The sequence below is a fragment of the Kryptolebias marmoratus genome, linkage group LG15 (assembly GCF_001649575.2).
Source record: "Kryptolebias marmoratus isolate JLee-2015 linkage group LG15, ASM164957v2, whole genome shotgun sequence".
In the NCBI taxonomy this organism is placed as follows: Eukaryota; Metazoa; Chordata; class Actinopteri; order Cyprinodontiformes; family Rivulidae; genus Kryptolebias; species Kryptolebias marmoratus.
The window spans coordinates 17,593,333-17,616,877 of NC_051444.1; the positions used below are offsets into that span (position 1 = coordinate 17,593,333).

The 23,545-nt window shown below is 42.9% G+C and overlaps 1 protein-coding gene across 2 annotated transcripts in view; it reads right to left on the reverse strand.

Moving 5' to 3' along the window:
* Nucleotides 1-22,729, reverse strand: part of LOC108243331 (synaptosomal-associated protein 25-A-like) — a 34,052-nt gene extending 11,323 nt beyond the window's left edge. For both annotated transcript variants that reach the window (XM_017428689.3, XM_017428690.3), the window contains exons 1-3: nucleotides 22,626-22,729; nucleotides 7,676-7,782; nucleotides 6,811-6,852 (exon numbers count right to left, since the gene is read on the reverse strand). In XM_017428689.3, coding sequence (XP_017284178.1) covers nucleotides 6,811-6,852; nucleotides 7,676-7,747 — 114 coding nt within the window. In that variant the 5' untranslated portion in view covers nucleotides 7,748-7,782; nucleotides 22,626-22,729. The remainder of the gene's footprint in view (nucleotides 1-6,810; nucleotides 6,853-7,675; nucleotides 7,783-22,625) is intronic.
* Between the last annotated feature and the right edge of the window lie 816 nt (nucleotides 22,730-23,545).

A 23,545-nucleotide genomic window follows, 5' to 3' on the forward strand; every position in this document is an offset into this window, starting at 1 on the left:
GGGGGGGGGTAAATAAAGAAAGGGCAGGATAGAGGGGGAAAAAAACAGGAAAGAGAAGGAATAAAAGTGACAGGTGAGTAAAGGTCGACAGAGCTGCACAAAGCAGAAGTGGGTCAAATTACAATTTGAAATCACATTTTTGAAACCGATATTCGTGCAGCACAGCAGAAACAGACGGACGTTAAAGGACTTTACTGACATTCTCTCTTACCAGAAGGTTAAAAGGCACTCTGTCACGCAGCCCGAAGGCCACTAAAGTTCACCGTTTTTAGCTTCATGGTTGATACTTGAGATGGTGACGCTGTCAGGATAATATCTGCTGTCTTTGTCTAAAACACGGGGCTGGTTGCACAGTTCTCCATCTGCCTATTTGAAGCAGCTTCTGTCTGTCACAAACTGTTTGACTGATAGCAACAAAACGTCGTGATTTGACAGAAAAAAGTTAGGCAATGTCAGTCTGGAATTATGCAAGTTTGCTAAAAGCGGTAAGTTATAAAAATCCACCTCCCAGCACTTCTAGATTGTAAATTGGCAATATAGGCCAAAAAAATAAATACTTTTTATGGTTGTTTGAGAGCTTGCTTGTTTTCCACATTTGGTCAAAGGCGTTTTATTTGCTTGGAAAATCCCCTTTCTCAGCTCTTAAAAGTTAAATTTCACTACAAAAAGTCAAATCAAACTGCATCAGCTGGTATTAAAAGCTTAGTTCTCTTACAGGCATCGTCACTGTCAGCTAGTTCTGCTCTGCCTGATCGTGTCTTTTCCACCGCCTGGTTTAGGTCTCAAACACCCAAAACCCAGCTATGAAATCAAACTGTAAAACTACTTAACCCCCAGCAGAAAATCAGCACAACTGTTTTAATAAAAGAAAAAAAAAACAGGCAGAGCCCTGCACAGATTCTAGGAATATTATTATTTTTATTTTTTGGTTCTGCTTTCAGAGATTTGCAGACAAAGCTCCACTAATGAAAATGTTCTGGTTCGGCTTCCAAAGTTGGCCCGCGAGACGACTGTCCCGCTCCTTCTCCCCTACATGGGTTTGGTTATGTAACGCAATGCCTCAGTGCTCGCCCAGTGTGTGCGTGCAGCTAAGTAACGGCTTCGCTCCTTCCTCCGACTGATATATTAAAACATGGAAGGCGCTCAGTTTCACGCGCGACTTGATTTTTTCATCAGTGCGCACTGACCTTCTTAGAGCGGGGATAAACATCGGCGAGACAAACGTGTCCCGTGTTAATATCACTTAAACTGGATGAATTATGTGCTCACGAGCGCTCTCTCGTTTGCTTCGAAGTGTATTTTTATTTCTTATCTCTGTAAGGCCAAGGACCTAAATGGAAGGAGAGGAAAAAATGGCTCATTAGGCATGATGAGGACAAAAATAACCGACTGCAGAGTTTTTTTCTGGCGGGCTGATAATTCTGGTGCTTGTTTACTCTAAAATAATCACTGGGAAATCAGATGTATGTGGGGGCAGGCTTTAGAACTACAGGACAGGATATCGGACCCCGCCAGCTGGCAGAGTCCGATGAAGTGTCATCACTTCTGTACGTATGGGGCCAGTCACACACACACACACACTCTGACGCACACACAGTCAATTCTTGTTCACATGTTGCCGTGAGTCACCTGAATTCATTTAGCAGTTTTTCCCTGAAATAATTCCTTGAGGACACAAACAAGAAAAGGTGCCTTAAAGACATTATTAGAAGTGTTATTTTTCCTTCTCATCATGTTTATGCTCGGGCAGCAGTGCTGACATGAGACGGACCGCTTTATTCTTTACCCATTTATTTCCCAAAGATGTGTTTTTCTCCTACACCTAAGTTGTAAAAGTGCTTTAAAGGGTGTCACTAGGAGGTTCACTGCGCGTCTGGGACAGTCCTTAAGGAGAAACACAGCTGTTGCTGGGTGAGACAGCTTTCGGTGAGACGGACCCTCAGCTTTCTCCCTTAAATCTGCTCAGTATTCAACGAGAAAAAAACTCCTCACATGTTGGCCCGTTGCTCTGCCTCTTGGCCGAACAGAAACTAGAACCGAATTCAGAGCAACCAAGAATTGGAGTCAAGTTAATCCCACAATCCTCTGATTACTTCAATCCACCCATTTAGGTTGTTAGTTTCCAAACAACCAATCGGTGTGATTTACAACTTGTGCTGAATGTTGAGAAATCCAAACTAATGTCATTCTCCAACGCTAAGTCCAAACCACATTTGTTGCCTCCCATTACTCTTCTTCAAGGCTCTCAGAGCATAAATACTTAGGTTTTTATTATTGATAACAGCTGGGGAAAAAGCTGAAGCTAAAGTTGTTGGGTTTTTCTTCCAGAATCTGATCGTGTTCTTCTTTTGAGGCTAGAAAACGTCTCCCTGCTGCCACATTTTTGTCCATCCTGGACTATGAAGATACAGTTTATATGCACCCACTGGTTGCATGTGTTAGACTCTGTATATCATGGGGCCTTACATTTCATAGCCAGCGTTGGAGGCCTTACCCGCCGCTGTTCTGTACAGCTTCCTCGGATTAGACGGCTTTATCCACCCGCAGATTCTGTCATTGGCATCGTTTTATTTACAAAGCCATCTTCAGATTAGTTCCTTCTTATCTCACTTCCTATATTGCTAAGAAGTCCTCAGGAGGTCATTCACAACGCTCTAAAGATTACATTTTATTAACTGGACCAAATGTTTGTACAGATTACGGCAAAAAAATCCTTCCAGTTCGCTGCTCCTTCAGACTGGGATCAGCTGCAGAAAGACTTAAAGCTGTTTCTAAGGTCATTCTTAAAAAAATTTTTAAACAAGGCATCGGTTTAAAAAATGTTTTCACTGATATGGTAGCTCTGGGTGTATTAGCGCTCGCTTGTTCTCTTCTTTCAATCCCGCTGCTTATTAGGATGTCCTGTAACTGCGCTGGGATAACTGTGGTTTTCATGTTTTGTCACATTTGCGTGCTGCTGCCATTCTTCGTCAGGTCTGTCTCGGAAAAGAGATTTTTAAATCTCAGTGAGATCTACCTGGTTAAATAAAATAAAAAGCTGAATATAAAAATGGCCACACTGATGGCGCCTTCTGACTTGTGGACTCCCACTTTAAACTCTACAAAAACTAAAAGTCTGCCCCGCAGCTTCCTTCATCTTGATTGTTCATAAAACCGCCAACAAGACAGTGACTTTCTAATGAGCAAGATCCTTGAAAGACCAGGACTTGTTTAAAAGATTTGAAACACAAACCCGTCAGAAAAGCTGTTAACACAGGTTGTAAACGAAGAAAAGAGGTTAAAGGCTCACTTCAACCTGACTAGTCTTAACTGTAAAACTTTCTGACAACTTTTTACAATAACTTGGACATACAGTCACATTAGAAGTATTTTTAAAGCAGTGACTTTGTCCCGGTTCCAACGTTAATCATACAAGCTCCAGCCTTCAGGAAAGACGAGCTTGCCTCTCCGCCTTAGAGAGAAAGTGGATTTAGGTTTGATGTCCTTCACAGAGTCTGTTCAATCAGTTTGAATCTCAGTCACCGCCTTCATCTCATCCTCCATCTCTCTGCTCTTCGCCTCCATCTTGTTTTTGTTTTGTCCCCCCCTCCACTGATTTCTACCTCCCGTCCTCCAGAGCCACCACGCGGGTTTTCATTTCTGCTCCCTGCAGCTCTGATGAGATAAGAGTTTTCATAAAAAGCTTAAGGTCTACAGATTTTAATCATTGGAACATTTTTTTTGTCGCGCGAGCTTTTTCAATACTTCCAAGAACGGCTGACATCACTAGATTTGAGTCATTTTCTTTCCAGAAATTTGTTGATTTTTGGTCTTTATTTATTTTCTTCCTTTCTTTTTGTGTAAAGAAACACAAATAAAAAATTCTGTGAAAGTCTCTTTAAGAGAAGAGGCAACAAATAAGCAAATTACCACAATTATTGATGCCATTTAAAAGACTGAATAACAAATAACAAATTGCCTGTCCTCATTTTTAACATCTTGTTTTTGTTACAGTATATGAGTGATATAAGGGAGATTTTGTTACTTTTACAAAAGAGACAGGTCAGCTGCTTCCAGCTTTTTTATTTCGTTGCGCAAAACTGATGACTCCAACTATATTTAAGCATAAAAGTGGTGACAGTGTTTCTATTTAGCTCACTTCAAGGAAGGGACAATTAGTCCAAATTGTGTTAGCCGTACTGTAGAAGATTCTGCGATTCATTTTCAGTCACTTCAGCCGTTCCTCGCCTAAATCTAAAATGTCGTTTCAGACTCTCCACCCTTACAACGTCCACTCAGTTAACGTGTGAGGCAGCTCAACATCCACGGCGGATGCAGGGAGATACACGATGATGAAAACGCGAGCGTCTCATAGGCCCTGAGAATGAATAACGGGTCACATTCGGAGGAGACGAGGCCAGATTGCGTCGCTGAAGCACAATGAATTCAAAGGCCTGATTTGTGTACCATAAAGTAAAATAAGAGAGAGGCACATGTTTCCAGGAAATATTTTGTCCCTTTTACGTTACGGTGCTTGTGTAAGAGTATGAAAAAAAAAAAGGGAAGAATAAAGCGGATTTAAATAAAGACATGCAGATAAAAGTGAAAAATGGAAGGCAGCTCAGAGGTCATGGTGGAATATTTAAAGAAAATGTTCACATTTCATGCATATTATCAGGTTACTTTATTGATCGCTCGGAACAATCCATCTTTTAAAGTCTCAGAGAACAGCGCGGAGCGACTCCAGAGGTATAGAGATGAAGCTTTTTCTTGGATTAATTTAAATGACTCCTATCAGAAACAGCTATTTCACAAGCTCTCCTTCGCAGCTCGTGAAACAGATATGGTAAAAATCCTCTTCTGTTGTTTCGGCTCTAATATCTACTGACTGCAGGCGGCAGACAGAAGACACGGGGAAGGACAGCTCGGGTCACAGGTGACGAAGTCCACCTCTCAGCACGTTAAACTTTTCACAGCAGAGAGTGTGTGGAACCACCAGCAGAAACTCCACAGACGCTCGTTCTGCAGGGATCAGTGCCTGCAGGGGTGTTTGTTCTTGGAGTTGGTCAGATTTGGACAAAATCAGCCAATCTATTTACTCCTTTTCTCCAAGAGCTGCACAAACCACCTCCAGTTTCCTGATTAACTCAGGGGCATGAAAGGGCTTTTTTTTCTCTCTTTGAGTATAATTTATTTCTCTAAACGGGAAAATAATTAGTCGAATGTACAACATTTAGAGACTCAGTGAGATTATGGAAATGGACAGCTATTTTTATTTGAATCGAACAACCAGCTGCTTTCTTAATGCTGTCAAATAAAACAGTTTCAAGTTGTTTCTCATGCTGTAATTTCTCTTGTGAAGCGAATTTACGAATGAAGAAATGACGGAGGCTAGCACTTCTTGTCTGAAGCATCACTTTCGTGCAGTTCAGGACACTGCTTGGCATCCTGAGTCTTTTAATACCCATATTTTTTTTTACCTTTTTTATAAGAAACTGAGCAAACAGACATGGAGCCGAACCCTGGACAAGTGCGGTTTCACTACCCTGATCACTCGCCAACTTATTCAATTAGCGTAAGCTTCACTATAAGCCCTCTGAGCTGCGGTCATAACGTCCTGTCGCGCACGTACACTTTACTGCACGGGGGGAGGCTGAACTGGCTCCACCATCAGACGCAGACTTCGTGTTTGCTCCACTGAATCTTGATTATTTCAGCGGTTTAACCACAGATAAAAACACCCAGTTGTCCTCCTCTGTGGAGCAGGTAGCTGCAGCTGCTGGCCTCGCCCTGTCCCCTTCTGGACGGAGTGGACAGTACAGAGGACGGACCGAGGTCACGTCTCTGCAGTGAAGCTCACGTAAAACAGCAGCACACGTCCGACGTGCAAAGCCGCTCGAGCATTTTATTGTCAAACTAAACCTGGGAGGTTATTTCTTTTTAGCTGTAGAAGAGTTGCTTTTAATCATTCCTAAACAGTAAAGCCTTTAAATAATGACTAATAGAATTAATTATATATCAAAAAATAAAACAAGCAGAAAACATTTAGTCTGACATGTTAGAGGCACCGTTCAGGAAAACTAGATCAGAAGGATTGGGAGAGGTTTTATAAATGAGCAGGTTGTTTCTGTCCGGTTCTGATATAACTTAAGCTAGAAGCGTACTTAGCGTACAGTAAGGGTTATTTGTTGCAAAGCATCTTCAGTTCAGCATTTGGGCTACATGTCTACAGGCTGACCATGTGTTTGATTTCTCATTACAGCTTTTAAAACGCTTTTTATTCTTCTGTGTTAATACCCAAGATGGCATCTGACAGCATTTTATGTCAGACAGTGGAAAGAAATCAGGATTAGATGAAGCTCAGTAAAATAGCGGTCTTCTTTCACTTCTTACACTCCAGGATTAGCAGCAGCAGGGTGTCTGTTTTGACAGGAGACCAACCAGAACCTGTGACATCCTGAAAAAAATTTAAAAATCTGAGTAATTCTGCGGCTCTCATCGGCTGGTGAAACTCTCTCTGTCGTCTATGAGCTCCGACGAAAGCAGCGTTTGCTCTTTATTGGGACTGTGAAGAAGTGAGACGACCACAGAATCATCCTTCTCAAGTTCAGTGTGAAGCTTTGTGTGTTAACGCAAGAAAAAAAAACCTAGAGTGCAAAATAAATCAGACCCCCCCCCCCATTTTCACATAACATCTACCCTTGTGTGCTTCTTTCTAGAAGAAGAATGGAGGGCCATGTACTTTGTTCCTAAATGACAGCAAATACAAAACGCCAGAGTTGTTGGTGACTCGTGTGAACATGATGCGAGTCGTCGAATCAGAGGACTCACCTCCTCAACCAGAGCCAGCATACGTCGAGTGCTCTCCAGAGACTGCAGAGAGAGAGAGAGAGGGGGGACAAGTTATTAGCTGGACGTCCAGAAGGACACAGGGACAGACAGAAAGGACAGGATCTGGAACAGCTAACCCCACCTCTGCGCCTTCCTACAGTACACAAAGACAGGCGTGTCGAAGTTATCCTGTCATAAAAGTAATCCTGATCTTTTCTCTTGCTTTGCTCAAACTAACCATGTGTAGAATTACTAAACAACCTTTTTGTTTAGTAATTCTACACAAGCCCGTCCAAAGTCAACTCATTTGTCCTAATCCCCAATTCAGCCTCTCCTCTCTGGCTTCTCCTCTGCCTCCATAAGTCTCCATCCACGGCCGCCCCCTTGGTTCGCTTTATCTCCTCATGAATGTTTAATGAGGCCATTTTGAGCTCTTCTATTATTCCGCCCGCGCTGAATTATCTGCTTCTCCTGAGCTCCTTCTCGGCTCATTATAAAGGCCAAAGTTCCTCCTTATCCGAAATAAATAAACGAATAAAGCACGGAGTAGGAGGAGAAAAAAAAAAAAGGGCTATCTACACAGGAAACGGTCACAGGAGAGGAACTGCCTGTCAGCCCGGGGGCGTTCAGAGGTACATTCCTGCGTCCTTACAAGAACATTTTTCAAATGTCAAATTATAATTGGCATGTCACAGAGGAGCGCCGCGCGTTAAGCCTCACAGCTCTTTTCTCCCTGTCCCGACTTCGTCCTGAAAGGGTTCGTTTCAGCTGCAGCGCCACAAATCACCCGCTTGGACCCACAATCACAATGTTCTAAACGCCACCCCCTCTTTCCTCCCCAGGGTGGCCACGCGTCTGCCCGTACCTCGTCGGCGATCTGGTCCGCGCGCGTCTGCAGGTCGGCCAGCTCGTTGCGCATGTCCGCTTCATCTGCCATGACGACCGCTGAACTTTGACCTCAGTCAGAAAGAACTGGGAAAAGAAAGGAACAAGAAAAAAAAACATTTAATAAGATTACATTGTGTTGAGTATGTGACTCTGAGCTACTAGTGCGCCAAATGTTAGCTCTAAATCTCTGTAAAGCTGACAGAGTTGTAGCCATTTTTGTGTTTGAAAAGCTCCATTAGCTGCGGCAGACATCTTGAATCAGATTACTCTCTGAGGGTTTGCATAAAATCTGTCTTCTGGTTCACGAGATATTTTGCTAACAGATAAACAAACACACAAACAGACACAGGCCTCTCACACAGTGACTGCTGGAGAGAGGCACCAGCTCCCTGCGACCAGCAATGGAGAGGCAAGTAAAGAAAATGGATGGATGGATGGATGGATGGATGGATGGATGGATGGATGGATGGATGGATGGATGGATGGATGGATGGATGGATGGATGGATGGATGGATGGATGGATGGATGGATGGATGGATGGATGGATGGATGGATGGATGGATGGATGGAGTTCAACACACTGAACTACCGAAGCAGCCGGGCAGTCGCGCCTAATTTCAAACTCAAAGCCGCGTGTACTGCCTTTCAAAACGACGGTTTCAAAATGGCTGCGCGGGCCCTCCATCAAGCATCAAGAAACTCGCCCTGCGTGGCGTTAAAGGCTCACAGGTTCAAAGAAATGTAGGGATATGTCACCTTTTATTAAAAATATTTAAAAATAAAGAAACACCAGAGAACAGACTGAAGTTCGTCTAACACCTTGGATAAGACGCCCAACCTCGAACTCAAGTGAGCCACAGCCAGGACTGGGAGCAAGATGAACAAGACAGATCTCTTGAAGATGAAGCACCGGAAACAGAGACCGGGGGGCGGGGGGGTCTATTTTTACAGCTCTGCCAGATAATACTTCACACAAGCTCACAGAGCGGCCCATGAAAAATGCATGCTCCTGTTCCTGTGGAGTCTGAGTTGAGGGCCATCCTGCCGCTCCTGCTGCGGGATGAAGGAGAAGAGAAGAAAAAAAAAGCCCAGCTCCTCTCCTTCATCCTTCACACTCTGCTTCTGTCTCCCCGAACAATTAGGACTTCTGATTAGGCGAATAATCTCATCTGGTCCAATCAGAGCTCATTTGGGAGTCTAATACGTTTGCGTCTTCACTCCGGAGCGGCTCGTTGCCGATGTCAAATTAACCACCCGGCTGCGTTCAGCTCGGGGATCGGGCGAGCTTCGCGTGATTTAATCTGCTGCAAACGACAGGAGCGTCGAGGGGCGACTGCCGCTTGGTGCTGTGGCAAGGGATGGTGGGGTTTTTTAAAGTCTACTCCGCCAAGATAATGTGCCAAAACTGGACTGATTGTGTGTTATAGAAACGCCCGTGGGTCACATGATCCCTGAGGTGAACGGGCAGCTGGACGTTTGATAACGTATCAAACTGATGTCTTCATGTGTCTCTCCTCCTTCACCACGGAGTCCTCACGGGAGTTAATAATTGAGCATGTGCCAGGAAAAGAGAGGGGAGGGGAGAGAGGCAAAAACTATGTCCTCAAAGTGCTTTCAGGCTCTCTTTCTTTGTGTGTGTGTGTTGTCTGCTATTTCTGCGAAGCAAGACTGAAATATTTATGTTGACATTTTATGTTTTAACCCTTTGGCGGCCGCCTCAATCCGAAGCGAGCGCAGCAGCAGCAGCAGCAGCACCGACTCCACACATCAGCAGCCCTGCAGGTGAACTTCAGGGTGACGGGGGGTTCGCAGGGTGCTGAGAGACGAGAAACTGCATGAGCTGAACCCAATTAAGGGTCCACACAAGCCATGCACTTCAGAAAGACATGCTGGAGCGCAGGGAGAAAAAAAAAAAGTTGTTCTCGGATTCACTGTAAAACAAAAATGTGGCAGTCTAAACGGCAAAGGAACCAAGAATCCTATTACAGGTAAATATCCCGTTATTCACACTAAACTTACATTAGGTCATCTTTACGACTCCTTACTGAGTCTGGGGATATCTGGAGTTAGCGGGTTATGACGTTCATGGATTTTCTGATCGTTTTCCTGACAGTCTGTTATAAAGATTTAAAGTAAATGTGATGAATTACTGGGTTTTGTGGGACATAAATAGCATCAAATGTTAAAGGTTTGGTTTTTGTTCTCATGTGTTCTGCTTTACTGGTGAAGTCCTTTTTTGTATTTTTAAAACATTTAAATTACATTTATTTGTAATAACATAATATTATAATTCCAGTGTTCTTTCATGAAACACTCTGTTTGCCTCTTATATCGTTTGTTTTCAAATCCAAGGCCTCCTTTTCAAACAATGCGTGCGTTTTCACAGCTCTGATGTGTTTTCATGTGATACTGATGCTGTATTAGTGTTGTACTCGACCATTAATGTTTGTTTTGTCTGATTGGTACTGCAGTTTGTTCTGTTTTAAAGAGGAGTAGGAATTCAGCAGATGATGTGCGAGTACACGCCCCGTAAATTGTGCAAGTAAAGTTTTAGACATTTTAGCATTTTTCCAGTTTCTAAATCAAGCACTCAAACGATGAATATATGTGCGTGACACATGTTGTAAGCAGGAGTGATCCTGTAAGCCATCATAAAACTAGAGAACTGAAACATGGATGAGTAGATCTACAAACAGCCGCCTCGGTTTAACTCCATCCTGGCCCTAAAGCTCTGACGTGTCCACGTTTCCTCTTCCTGCTGCTTCTTGCTGCGTTCTCCCCTCTCAGTGAGGTGCTCTGTTATCGATCAGCTGTTGATCGTTGGTCTCTGTGCAGAGGGAGCTCTTTCTGTTATCTCACACACACAGCTTCTTCGTTTCAGTTCCTACCAGACAGCAGGGGGGACCGCTCCTAATCTCATTTTCAGTCTTATCTTCTCAATTTATAAAGACTGCAAACAGCCTTCGAGATGCTCCTTTACATGAGCTGTTTTAGGTTGATCGCCAGGCGGGTGATCATGTAATTGTCCGTGTCTGTGTGTATGTGTGTGTGTGTGTTCATTTGTCTGTCTTTTAGCGAAACATCTCACAAACCAAGAGACAGATTTTCATAAAACTCTCAGAAAGGAATCCCTGGATATACTTCTGCTTCTACAGCTAGTGAACGTCTGGACTCTGGAGTCAAAACAATTCAAGATGGTCGCCACAGCTATTTCGCTGACTATAGTTCACTTAGTTTTACAGATATCGAGTTCAAACGTGGGGCAGCAGTAGCTGAGAGTCATCCTCAACAGATACTCTGAGCACTAACAAATCGTGCAAGGTTTTTGTTTCAAACGTTGGCATGAAAAGGAGCGAGCGTTTTCTCCAGACAATGCCAGTTTAATTTAATTAGCATTGGTCGCCTGAGACCCTAAAAGTACTGTTGACACCTAATCTTACTGGGAATTTTAAAACTTACTAACAAGAATGTGAATTTACTACAAATAATTTCCTTTTTTTTTTTTAAACAGTTGTAGAAAACTGGTAATATTAATCAAAATAACAGTGTTAACAAGTTAGAATATTTTAAGTTAATTAGTTTGAAGTATGTACACCTTGCACATATATACATGTGAGTACAAATGTTGATTCCAAAGTTTTTGGGAAATTTTCTAAAAAGCTGACAGTATTTTTGTTGTGTGCCTTTATTTTTCCAGGATGACATGGAAAAAAGCAATAAAGTACGTTCAACGGGGCACACAGCGCACTGCTGGTTTGTTTGCGTAACCAGACTATTATTGCATGTGAGTTTTTTTTGTGTGTTTAACGTGTCAACATACCAAGTTCGTCTCGGGTATCTGTCATACCCTGGGAGGCTCAGAGCAGCACCGTGTCACATTGACCTGAATCTAAAGGAGAAACTTATTGTTCGAGCCTCTTTTAGTCAGGTTTTTTATTTTATCCTCCAGTCAAAAGACCAAAACGAGGCTCAAACATCGTTGAGATTGCAGAAAACAGACTTCCTTTTAAAACTCTGTATACAAACAACGTCTTCAATCCTCACAACACAAACCCCGACTCGCTGACAGCAACACAGACGACATTCTTATTATATCCAAGTATTTAAGATCAGTTTTTAACTCCTCTTCAGTCAGAGGGTTAAACAAACGCACCCGTGTCCCAACAGTTCCCTTCTCTGTCCTCTCTGTCCTCATCCAATCAACTCTGAGAATCCCTTCCTTTTCCATATGTTGCCGTATCTCGTATCCGAGCGCGCACACAGCTCCAGCTGACGTGGAACAGGTCTGAGCGGCCCTCCCCCCACCCCCACCCGTCACTCGTCTTGACTGACAGCTGCTGTGAGGCCTGAACCGCCAGGCTCAGCCCACGGGGAGATTAAAGCCAGGAGGGAAAAGAGGATTTAGCCTCCACCGTTTTCTCTGCTCTTCCTCTCTCAAACACACACACACAAACACACACACACACACACTCTGACTCCATCTCCTATCTGCCGCCTTCTCATTTGTTCTTCATCCGCCTTCCACGCCCCCACCCTGAAGGATGTGTGTCCAGGAAAGAGGAAGAGTTGGCTAAACATTTGGGTTAAAATCCACCCGCTCCTTACACATAAGAGCCTGATTTTCATCTGTTGCTGACAAACGCGTCACCCTGAAGTGACTCAACTAATTAGAGCTGGTGTTATTTTGCTCTCGTGGGGGTCAGAAGTGCAACAAAACCGAGCCTGATGGGAGAACACGGGCACGAGTGTGAGACTGAAAGGGCACCGGTGAATTATTGATTGAAATATTAATAGCATTAATCCCCAAAAGCTGCTGATTGAAGAAGCGGAAACAGGATGTGTGTGTGTGTGTGTGTGTGTGTGACGAGAAACAACTCGAGCCTCCGTGAGGAAAAACAGGTAAGGCAAAAAACAAACAAACAAAAAAAAAGGCCCATTGCTCCTACTGCAATTAAAGTTAGATTCGCCCTTCACCTGTACCATCGTCTCCGTCATCCTCACAGTTTGTCTCGTTCGATTAAAAGAGTCAGAGGTTTGTGTGTGAGGAGGGCATTACGGGTCGTCACAGATCTTTCCTCACCAGAGGAACGTCTCAGACTGGGCTGTGAGATTCAGCTGAACTCCCACGCTGAAGAAAACACACACTTTAAAATGCAGCGAGGGGTGAAGAGAACACACACACGCACACACACTGCATTCGCTTCTACCGGAATAAAGAAATAAAGAAATAATGAAAAAGAACTGATTAGAAAACTATAAAATGGTGTGAAAACGATGCAGCGTTAAAAAATGTCAAATATATTTTTAACGATTCTCAAACTAGGATCTGAATCACATTAAAAGCCTTCTGTCTAGAGTTACTGTCACCACTGAATTTCATAAATATTCCTGTAAAAATATGCATCTATAAAAACGTACATGAAACAACAGAAAAGGCACTCTTTTAACTGTGCATCTCCAGGTGGCATACTCACACATACACACCCACATAACATGAACACACACTTTTATTTATGTATATATGTATGTATGTATGAATATAAGTGTGTGTGTATGGACAAAGAAATAAAAGAAAATGTCTCTCAGATGTAAATGGGGAAACCTTGTCTGATTTCTGATGTGTGCAGAGGTCTTTTGAAGGGTTTGGATCAGGACTGATCGCCGGGCAGTTTAATACGAGTTTCCCAGGTAGTTTATTTTTTCATTTCACTGCAACTGCAGAGCTTTTTTTTTTATTTTAACAAAACATTCAAAGAAAAAAAACCCAACAAATAAATGCAACGAGGCAATGAAGGCACCCGTGGAGCAGCTGCTCGTAACGAGTCAACACGGCGTTTTGTTCCCCTGCACACTGAGCTGCTCGTGGAAATCACCGCCGTCGTTACGCATTGTTTGGTTTTGATGTCTGTCCAGATGGCGTGCGTTTATTGACAGAGGGCGCTCACATTTAAAAGTCAAGCCTGAGTTTTGTCAGGCGACGGCGCATCCTACAGGAGTTCAAACTGCTTTGGTAATTCTGAAACCTGTTTTCTGTCTGGCAGTTATTTAGTTTATTTATAATAGAGTCTCTGTTGCTGCACTTTAACTCTCCCGTGGCCTGAAGCTCCAAGGACTTCTCTTCCTCTCTGTAGCTGTCTCTCCTTTGAGGACTTCAGGAGGGTTAAGGCTGCCACCATGGAAAACAAATACTTAAAAACTAAACTAATGAGAGCTGTTGCCTTCAAGGTGCAATCACAAAGAAAATGATGATGTTTTTATGGCTATCTTGTTATAAATACTGTCCCTTCAGCACATGAGCTCTCAGCCAAACAATAATAAACATGATAGGTGTGATGTAGAGACTCTGTAGACCTGTTAGAACCTGTAGACCTGTTAGAACCTGATCCAAACCAGTCTCTGACTTGGTTGAGCAACAAGTAAAGAAAACAGACGACATGTACATAAGGTCCACTCTCAGAAACAGCATTTTATGAGTTTCTGGTTCCTCTAAAGACCTGAAACTGTTACTGATAACACGTTGCACCCATACATGAAGTCCCGCAGCATGAGGCAACTTCCACCATGTTTTAAGCTGGGTATCCTCTGTTTTTATTTATTTATTTATTTTTAAAGCTTTGCTCATCTTCTCAACCTCACAGAGACTTCCTGGAGGGCGTGTGCAGTGAAGACGTTCTGAAACCACGACTTGTTTCAGGGTCTCCTGAGATCCTGCTCAGCTTCTGCTCCGACCTTTAAAAAACGTCTCTACGTGTAATAATTACATTTTTTTTAAATTGTTTTTACAATTTCACCACTGTAAAACTTTTTAATATCACATATATTTGTGCACAGGCTACAGTGCAAAAAAAACCCATGAAAATATATACATTATTTGCAATAATTGAGATTTGCATAAAAAGGAGTCCATAAAGACACCATCAAGCAAACCCAGTGACTAAAATAGCATATAATCCTCACAACTTACCTTTTCTAACAGGTAGGTTTTAAAAAGAAAATCCTTTCTACTTTCCTTTGGAGTTGATCATTTCTCTGCTGGCTGCCATTGTGACTGGAAATCCCTTCATATAATGTTCGACCTCATCGTAAAGCTTGGGAATTCCCATATTTAGATATAGGGCTGGAACTCCCGATGACACCATTTCAGACCAATAAAAGACGGGAGTTTCCCAACCAGCACGCTGGTAAACAGAACTAGCTTGTTGTCAGGTGATAAAGCGCCACATTTCAACAAACTGCAGATCGTTTTGAAACTTTTGAGATGGAAAATTTGAATATTATAAGTCAAGATTGAAAAAAATTCCTCATTTTGCCAGCACGGGTCACATATGATGTATTTACATGCTTTTTAAAATAGTCCTCAGACTGCTCCTGAAAGAAAACTACTCCATTGAAAGAAAAGACATAGAAACACAGTTTGAGCTGTATTTATCAGCACAAAACCACAGTGACAAGCTGCTCCAATCACTTCCACCAGCTGCAGCAGGATCACTGGAGAGACAAAGAGACTCCCGGTAATTATCGTTCACTGCAGCAGAATGCCACTCTGACACGACAAACTGAGTGAAAAGGCCGAGGTCAATCAGGAGCCGTGTTCGTCTGGGATGAACGCAGCTCGTAAAAGGAAATGGGACATCAGGACGGAGAGGCTGCACCGTGTCTCCCAGCCAGGGAAACCAGGTCAGCCTGGCGGTCGTCCGGCCGCATGTTTCTCACACAGGCTTATCGGGGCGCCAACCTAAATCAGACGAGTTTCATTCAAGTCGCAGCACATTCCCTTCACCTTCACAGGTTTATTCCTGCAGATCTATTTAAAGTGAGGCGGGTAATAGGGCAGAGAGGCACAAAGTGGCTGCAAATTAGCACAGCTCCTTCTGTTTTTGCTCTCTTCTTTGTGTAATTTAGAGCAAATCTAAAACGCACAGAACCGAACGAAGCGCTGGACTCCTGGCTCTTGTATTCTTGAAATCATACAGTTTAACTCTGCGAGAACTAATGAAGGAGGAATGAAAAGAGCTGAAAGGAATAAATGCTGTGATTTTTTTTCTTTTTTCACTTTACTGTACAATTTTTAAAGTGCACAAAAGCATGAGAGAAATGGCACCCAAGTAGAAATCTTGACTGGAGGCTTTCAACAACTAATTCTTTCACTGAATCCTTTATCTGACGCAGACGTGCCCTGCTGTGAATCTTTTTTTTTATTTTTTATTCCCATTTAAATTCTTATAAGAGCAGATAATAACACAAACTGTGACTCACGTTATTGGCTTTTTAGAGATATGAATCTGCCATCTGTTCCTAACTTCATTTTCCTGTATATTTTAATACATAAATTAAAGAACTGCACTCCCACCATGTCTCGGTGTAAATAAGGAGGGAAATAAGCGATTAAATACTGCAGAAGAGAAGCTCACAGATGCATTTATATTCATCCACTAATGCATTCATCCCAGGGTCGTGGGGTCACAGGGCCTAGCGTTCATCAGCTGACTCTGGACAGGCTGGAAGTTCATCACAGGTCTAATAGAGAGTTTTTGTGCACTGCACCAAACAAAGGGCTGGCTGCTGTTTTATTTAAAGCCTTTAAAGTTTAAAATTTAAATGAATGTGGTTCACACCAACAGACACAAGACAGAAATGTGAAGCATTGAAGGTGCTGCCTGCTCCCCATCACTGTTCTCCAAAAACTTCTTTCAGGTTTTTATTTCTGGTTTCCATTAATGGCTGATCAGAAACGCCCAGCGGGCCTTTAAAGGGGTGCAGTTTCATCCTACTGATGACCTCAGGATTCACTTCTTATACTTCCTTGCACAGATTTTTCCCGCCTGCTCTCTAGAAAACTGTCAGAATGATTAGGGTCGAGACAGTTTGCCTAAATAAACAATTTATCTTCTGCAGGGTTGATATAAATTATTTCGGGGGATTTTTGGAAAACAAAGATGCCACTGCGGATCATTTCAGGCAGTGGGACGCGTCTCCAGCAGACAGTCTCTGTCTGTTAAGTTTGTTTGTGGGTAAGAAATTTAGAAAAAGAGTTTCAACCAAAACTATATTAACTTGAACTGATTGTGTTCCAAAACTAACTAAACATGGAGACAGAAACATGACTCACAATCAAGAACAAACATTGTTTACATGTAAAGTTCAGCAAAACTGCTCCAGCTCTTTGTTGCGAGCAATATCTCCCCCACTCCCACACACACACACACATCTGGGCAATGATGGAAGATGCCTTATCCTCACACACACAAACAAATGTCCCGCACAAACATAAAAACCTACATGCTGTAGTATTTACTAAGGGCCTGGACAGCAGTTTCTCACCCGTCTGGTTGGGTTTACACACAAAGAAGCAGAGTGATCAGGCACAGCAGCATTATCAGCCACCTTTCATGGTGATTGGGCAATAATAACTTTTATTGAGGGCAGTTTTCTAAATATACAACATGCAAACAAATTATGACCTGAATGGTGGAAATCTAAACAAGGATCTGAACTGAGCAGAGAGCAAGAGGAGAGCCCGAGGCCTAAACTATTCATATAGTTCACCCACACACACACACACACACACACACACACACCCCTTTCTGCATGACTGCAATACACCAAGCAGCTGGCTACACTCACACACTCACAGGCATTGACTTGCTTTCTTTAGTCAAACAAAAGCCAGATTTACTACAACAGCCAAATGGCCACAAGGCTGCAATCCAGAAAAGGCTCAGAGAGTTGTGAAAAGTTTGGTTGGTGGTGCTCTGAATCTGCACAGCTGTGTAAAAATGACGCGGGCAGCTCATTTCAGGGGTGACTAAAGTCGTGAAAGAGCTGCGTATAGTAGCATGGGTTCGTGTTAGCAGGAAGGTTAAAATAATGCACCCAAAACACACAAACACAGTGATTCCTGCTCCATTATTAAAGGCTATACGGTTAATGAAAACATTTGTTTGATCTGGTTTGTTCAGTTATGATAGAAAATATTTAGAATTCTTTTTTATCAAGAAACTCGCATCCTAAACTAAATGTGAAACATACCCAGGATACTGTAGGTTTCTCTGTTCAGGACCACGGACAGCTCCTGACTTCCAGCTCTCAGACAGAATGTTGAACAAATAGAAACAAAGCTCATTACATCCTGTTGATTTTAATATATTAAGAACCAAATTGTCCATGCTCAGGGATAAGTCAACCCTCAGAAATACTATGTGGCATTGGTCAAACCCCAGCAATAACTTTCCCAGAACAGTTTAACTGTCAGCAAATCTGTCCAAAACACCCTAAGATAATCATGCAAAATCAATTTCAGGTCAAAATAGATTAGAAATAGGCAAGTCTTATTTTAGTTGAAAGAGCATCATTTCCTATGTAATCTGAGAGGATTTAATGTTATATCACCACCTTTTAAAGACATGTTTATATTTTCTGGTGTTGTGTTTTTGCATGTTTAGTTTTTTTTACTATCACTGCTAGTTCCTGCAGTTAAGGAACTAAATTTAAAAGCCAAAGCTAGCTTTTCTAGAAAATCTTTACTCCCACAAGATCTTTTTTTTTCCTTTAAATGCCTTAACACTGCGTGTTATTTAGGAAAACGAGAACTGCTTCTGAGCGATGGAGAAAAAAGGTTCAAGTTCCACCACCTGTGCAAAAACGCTTCGTTTCTAACGGGCAGGTTCTGGTTTTTACAGCTTCACAAGAATCCAAATGAAGAGAGGCCGCAGGTTTCCAGCATTTAGGCGTGTCCATTTTATCTGAATGCGGATAACGAAACAGGTTGTGTTTCTGAAATTTCCTCGTTACGTAATCCAAAGAAGGAGAGGCAGGAAAAAAGCTCCAGCAGTCAGGCAGATTAAAGAAAGAAATGGATAAAAAGACAAATGTGGAAAGAAAAAAAACATTAGGCTTTACTTTTTATTGCCCACAGATAAGCTAAAATGTAATTTGGTAGTAGCTGAGAGTAATTCCAACACATAGTCTGAGCCCTAACAGATCAATGGAGACTTGCTCCTTGAAATGTTGTTTGACCAAAATGACTACAACTCCGTCTTTTCTCAACAAAAGATGATTTTTCTACAAAACTCTGGGCTGAAAAGCAACTTCAAACTGATTTTGAACGTTTTCAGAGGGACAACTGCGCTGCCAATCGTTTCAGAGAGGGGAAAAAAAGCAACAACTGGTACCAACTCACCACCTGCGCACATCTTCTTCAACTCCCCGATCTGTCAACTTTAAGTGAACCTGTCAGCGCGATCTTAACGGAGCAGGCAGACAGAACGTTGTGCAGGCAGGCCAACATGACAGCGCGGGACATACAGGAGATTCAAAGCAATCATTTGTGGCCTGCAGGGATAATCACCGCAAAGCCCCACTGTCCCATTCAGTCAGGATAAAACCCACCGGATTAATCTGTAGGCATACAGAATACACACACACACACACACACACACTTACATAACTCACAGAGCACTCTCTCTCTCTCTCTTTTCTTTCTGTCATATATGTTCTTCTTTTTCACATCTCTGACTCACTTCAGCTCAAACTAGGACAGATTTACAGCACTCTGCTGAAGGTGGACGCCTGTCAACATGGATGCCTGTCAACATGGATGCATGTCAACATGCTGCTCTTTACAGGTTCTTCATTGAGGCGAACTCACCTGTGCTCGCAGGTGACAGAGCAGTACGTAAGAAACGGGAGGAATCAGAGTCTCTGAGAACTGAATGACTTTGCTGAAATTTGCTTGAGAAGCTGAAAACTGAAATGTTCAAGCTAAAAGAAGCAGAACACTAGCTAAAAGCTAGATAAGGCAGAGCCTAGCCAAAAGGAGCAAGAGGTAAATGTAGCGGAAAGAAAACTCAAAGCTAAAAGTAACCAAATGGTGGCAAGAAACGTAAACAGTAAAATGCTAGCTAAAAGAAGCAAGAGGTCAGCTAAACTAAAAATAGCAAAAGACTAGCTAAAACTAAAGCATTATTTTTAATGCGGAGGGCAGCTGGGGCATCGGGTAGCTTCAGCTCCACCACTTCATCCTGATCAATAAGAAGGGATCATATCAGGAGTTCAGCCAGCTTAGAAACACCGGGATGCTGCTGGGGCATTAGGATCAGAGTACACAGGTGTGTTTGTGCAGCTGAGGGGAGGGCGGGGGGGCAACAAGAGGCTGGTCATGCCCGGAAAGCACTCAGAGTACCGCCGCCATGTCAGCTGACAAAGGACAGGAGGTGTGAAACTGACAGAAAATGAAAGAACATTCAGTGATTTTTCACCACAAAACATCTCAGGTTCTCAGAAAGGATTCTCTGTTCAGTTCGCTTCACTCTGTGCTCGACAGAGTTTGCTACAAATTAACTCACATGTAGATTAGCAGAGTTTTGTCGTGTTAATTAAAACAGTTTGTAAGGCTCTGTCAGAGGTTTAAAAACTACACATGGGGCCTTTAGATTGCATAAAAACACCAAAAATTCAGGGTAGAGTTCCTGAAAAGGGTGCCTGCCAGTTCACACTGTTTGGATAAAGTGATCGATCAGCTGCAGGGCCTCTAAAATACCCCACCCACCCCCACCCAAATAAATCTCAGACATGATCAAATTACACAGACAACACTAAGAACAAGTCCACAACACGGCTCGTCTCCTCAGGACAAAGCCAGCAGCAACACAAAGAAGACGGCGTCGCTGAACAGGAACAGGAAATCAGAGCCGGCTGCTCTTTTCGACGCTCCAACGAGTCGGTGGCAAGAAAATGTGATCACAGCCTGAGAGAAGGGACAGGAAAATGTGTGCGTTTTAGCAAATGTAGCAGCTAGCAGCGCCACATTGGAGGAGGGTGGTAATTTCTCACCTTTTTCTGATGGAGTGATGCAGGAGAGGGGTGTGTGTGTGTGTGTGCGCGCGTCAGTGAAAGCAGGCACCATTTTGCCACCATGAAGCTGACTTTATGCAACCTGGGTTTGTGCACGCCATAACGCTCGAGCACGAGTCCAGATGTGAACGAAAAGGTGAACATCGATCGGTTTAATGCCGAATGCATTTATACAGCGCTTTTAAAAAACAGCTGAAGTGTTTTGGTTTACCTACAGAAACAGCTGCAGTTTACAAGTTAATAAATAAAAAACAACAAGTAAATAAACACAGTGGAACTTGGAAAGTCCATACATTATCCAGACACAAATTTTCAGATTTTCCTGATGATTTTTCAGCCACTTTTGGCATCAAAACATTACATTGTTGTTGTTGTTTTAGTGTCCATAAAATGATCAGATAGTGGAATTTTTTCCAGATAATTTGTTTGTTTTTTTTAAATTGGTTTTACAGTGCATATTGGGAAGAATAACAGCTTCTGCATGAAATGTAAATTCTGCTGATTTAAACTACTTTTTTGATTAGAGGTGTCAGACTTTCCCCCCATTCAGGTGGTTGGTTAGGCAGGTTAGGAGTCTGGAAACACTAATGTGTTTCAATAATCTGTTTCCTTTTCTTTTCTATATTTATCCAGACCTGGGAAAAACAACAACAACAACAACAACAACAACAACAACAACACACTGTTCATGATGGTGTGGGAGCCCCGAATATAAGGAACGAGAGAAAAAAGGAACAGCAAGTTGAATAAAAACAGCAGAAATGAGAGCCAAGCATGCAGAAACTACTGCTGAGGTTCGGAGCCCAAACTGAAAGTCCATTTCAGATGAAGCTGCTCCTGCCTGTCTGCATGCCGGGCCACCTCCCAAAGACAACACACACACACTCACACACACACGTGTGTTTGACCCGCTAAGAAGGCATGAGCTCTTTGTCCTCCTCGCCCTGAACACGAACACGGGCAGAAAAAGGGCAGGAGGGGAAAAGGAGGGACAGACGTTTGGGTGGCGGAGATTTCTCTTGGGTCTTTAAATAAACACAGTGATGGGAACAAACCAGCTACCATCTTGCAACACACACACACACACAGATTGAAGTAAGGCAGAAGCTCAGAGAGATCAGAGTCAAATAAAGACCTAGCATTTCCTGACTAAATATTGTAAACGTCATGCAACATCAGTGAGGACGATGTTTGCACTCAGAGCACGCGTTGAGGATGACTCCCAGCTACTACCACGCAGAGTTTCAGCTCCAAATCTGTAAAACTAACCGAGTTAGAGCCACTCTCTTGTCGACTAATGTCCAGTAGCTGGGGCAGCCACCTTGAAGTGGACTAAGCCTCACAGCTAATGACTCGTAGAGGTACATCCAGTAATCACTTCCTGGGAGTTTCGTTAAAATCCGCCCAGTGGCTCAAGAGATATTTTGCTAACAGACAAACCGACCGTTAGCGCCAAAAGTTTTAGGTAAATATCTGGCGCCTTGGGAAGCCCTCGGAGTGGCTTCTGCGGGTGACTTCCGCCTACGAGCAAGTTTCGGATGAACATCTGTAAAAAGCGGCCGAACCGGAGCCGCTGTTGGGTTCGCTCAGGTGAGTCGGCTGCGGTGGCCATCTTGACTCGGGCTGACCGCGGAGGTCAGTGTGCAGATACACTCACACATGATGGTGTTTAACTCCCTGACGTTAGGGTGTTTTCTGAGGATGGAGAAGCCGACGGAGTGACGTAGAGCAGCCGGAGTGTGTGAGCTCGGAGCTCCGGAGCTGTCCGTGGTGCTCAGCCCGAATCACGCACTCAACTTCCAACTTCACTCAGAAATAAAACAAGACCCCGCGCGCTGTTTCAAACTGAACAAGCTACAGGTAGTAAAAAAAAAAAAAAAAAAAACCGCCAGAGCCACAGCAGCCTCGGGGAGTTTGTTAAACCCGTCACAAAAAAATAAATAAATTGCGAATAAAACCCGAGCAGAGTCTTGGTGACTTGCGCGCGCCGTGAACTTTATTTTTGCCGTCACTGCTTTACTCCCAACGTCCAACAGTTAGCTAACAGTTCGCGGACTCGGTTAGCCGGACCTACCTGCTTCACTTTCTTCTTCGCGTGCGCGTCTGGATGGCGTGAGAAAAAATGTCCGCTCCCTGTGAGCCGCGGTTAACGGGACTCTCTGCCCCGACACGCTCAGCCTTTGCCCCGCCCCCTCCTCGCCCCTCCCTCTTTTTTTTTTCGCACAAAGAGCGCGCGCCGAACGCTGCGACGAGTTTACACACGAACACTTCCTGTTTAGGCGTTACAAAATAAAAGCTCGACGGGGACAAGGTTCTCGCTTGAATCTTTACTTGACTTTTGTCTTATTTTAACAATAATTTCAGCTCACAGTAACATAACACAAGCTCACACGCTGAAAAAGGGTTTTGGTTGCTTTATTTAACCAAACTACAACTGTATAGGCTGAATTAATCTCTCTGAACGTGTGTGAGAAAAATAAAAGCACTTTAAAAGCGGGGAAAGACCAACCAGGGATGAGCTACATTTTCTTTTCAGATGGCCGAATCGAGCTTCTCAAAGCAACTAAAAGACCACATGGTGAACTGGAATTTTTTTTTTTTTTTTTCAGACAGATAATCTGGAAAACGTTGCCAGGCTTCTTCTTCCATTTCCTGTTTGGACAAGTTGTAGTGGAGTTAGCATGCTTGGTCAGAATATGTCTCCCAGATCCCTTCTAAATATAATATTACTCTGTGTTTACCGGTTCTTGTGACAGATTATTTGTCAACTTAAAATACGCAACAAAAAAGAAAATGTTTTTAAGTTTCAATCTAGTTTTGGAAACACGAACATGGACTTGTCATGCAAAAAAAAAAAAATGTTGTGGCTTATTTTAGTCCAAAAGATTTACATGTTAATGTCCAAGATTTTTAATTTTAGTAGGCCTTAAGTTTCATTAATAAAATGCAGGTTTTCATTAACTTGTTTTAAAGCTGCTTTCTTTATATTTAAGG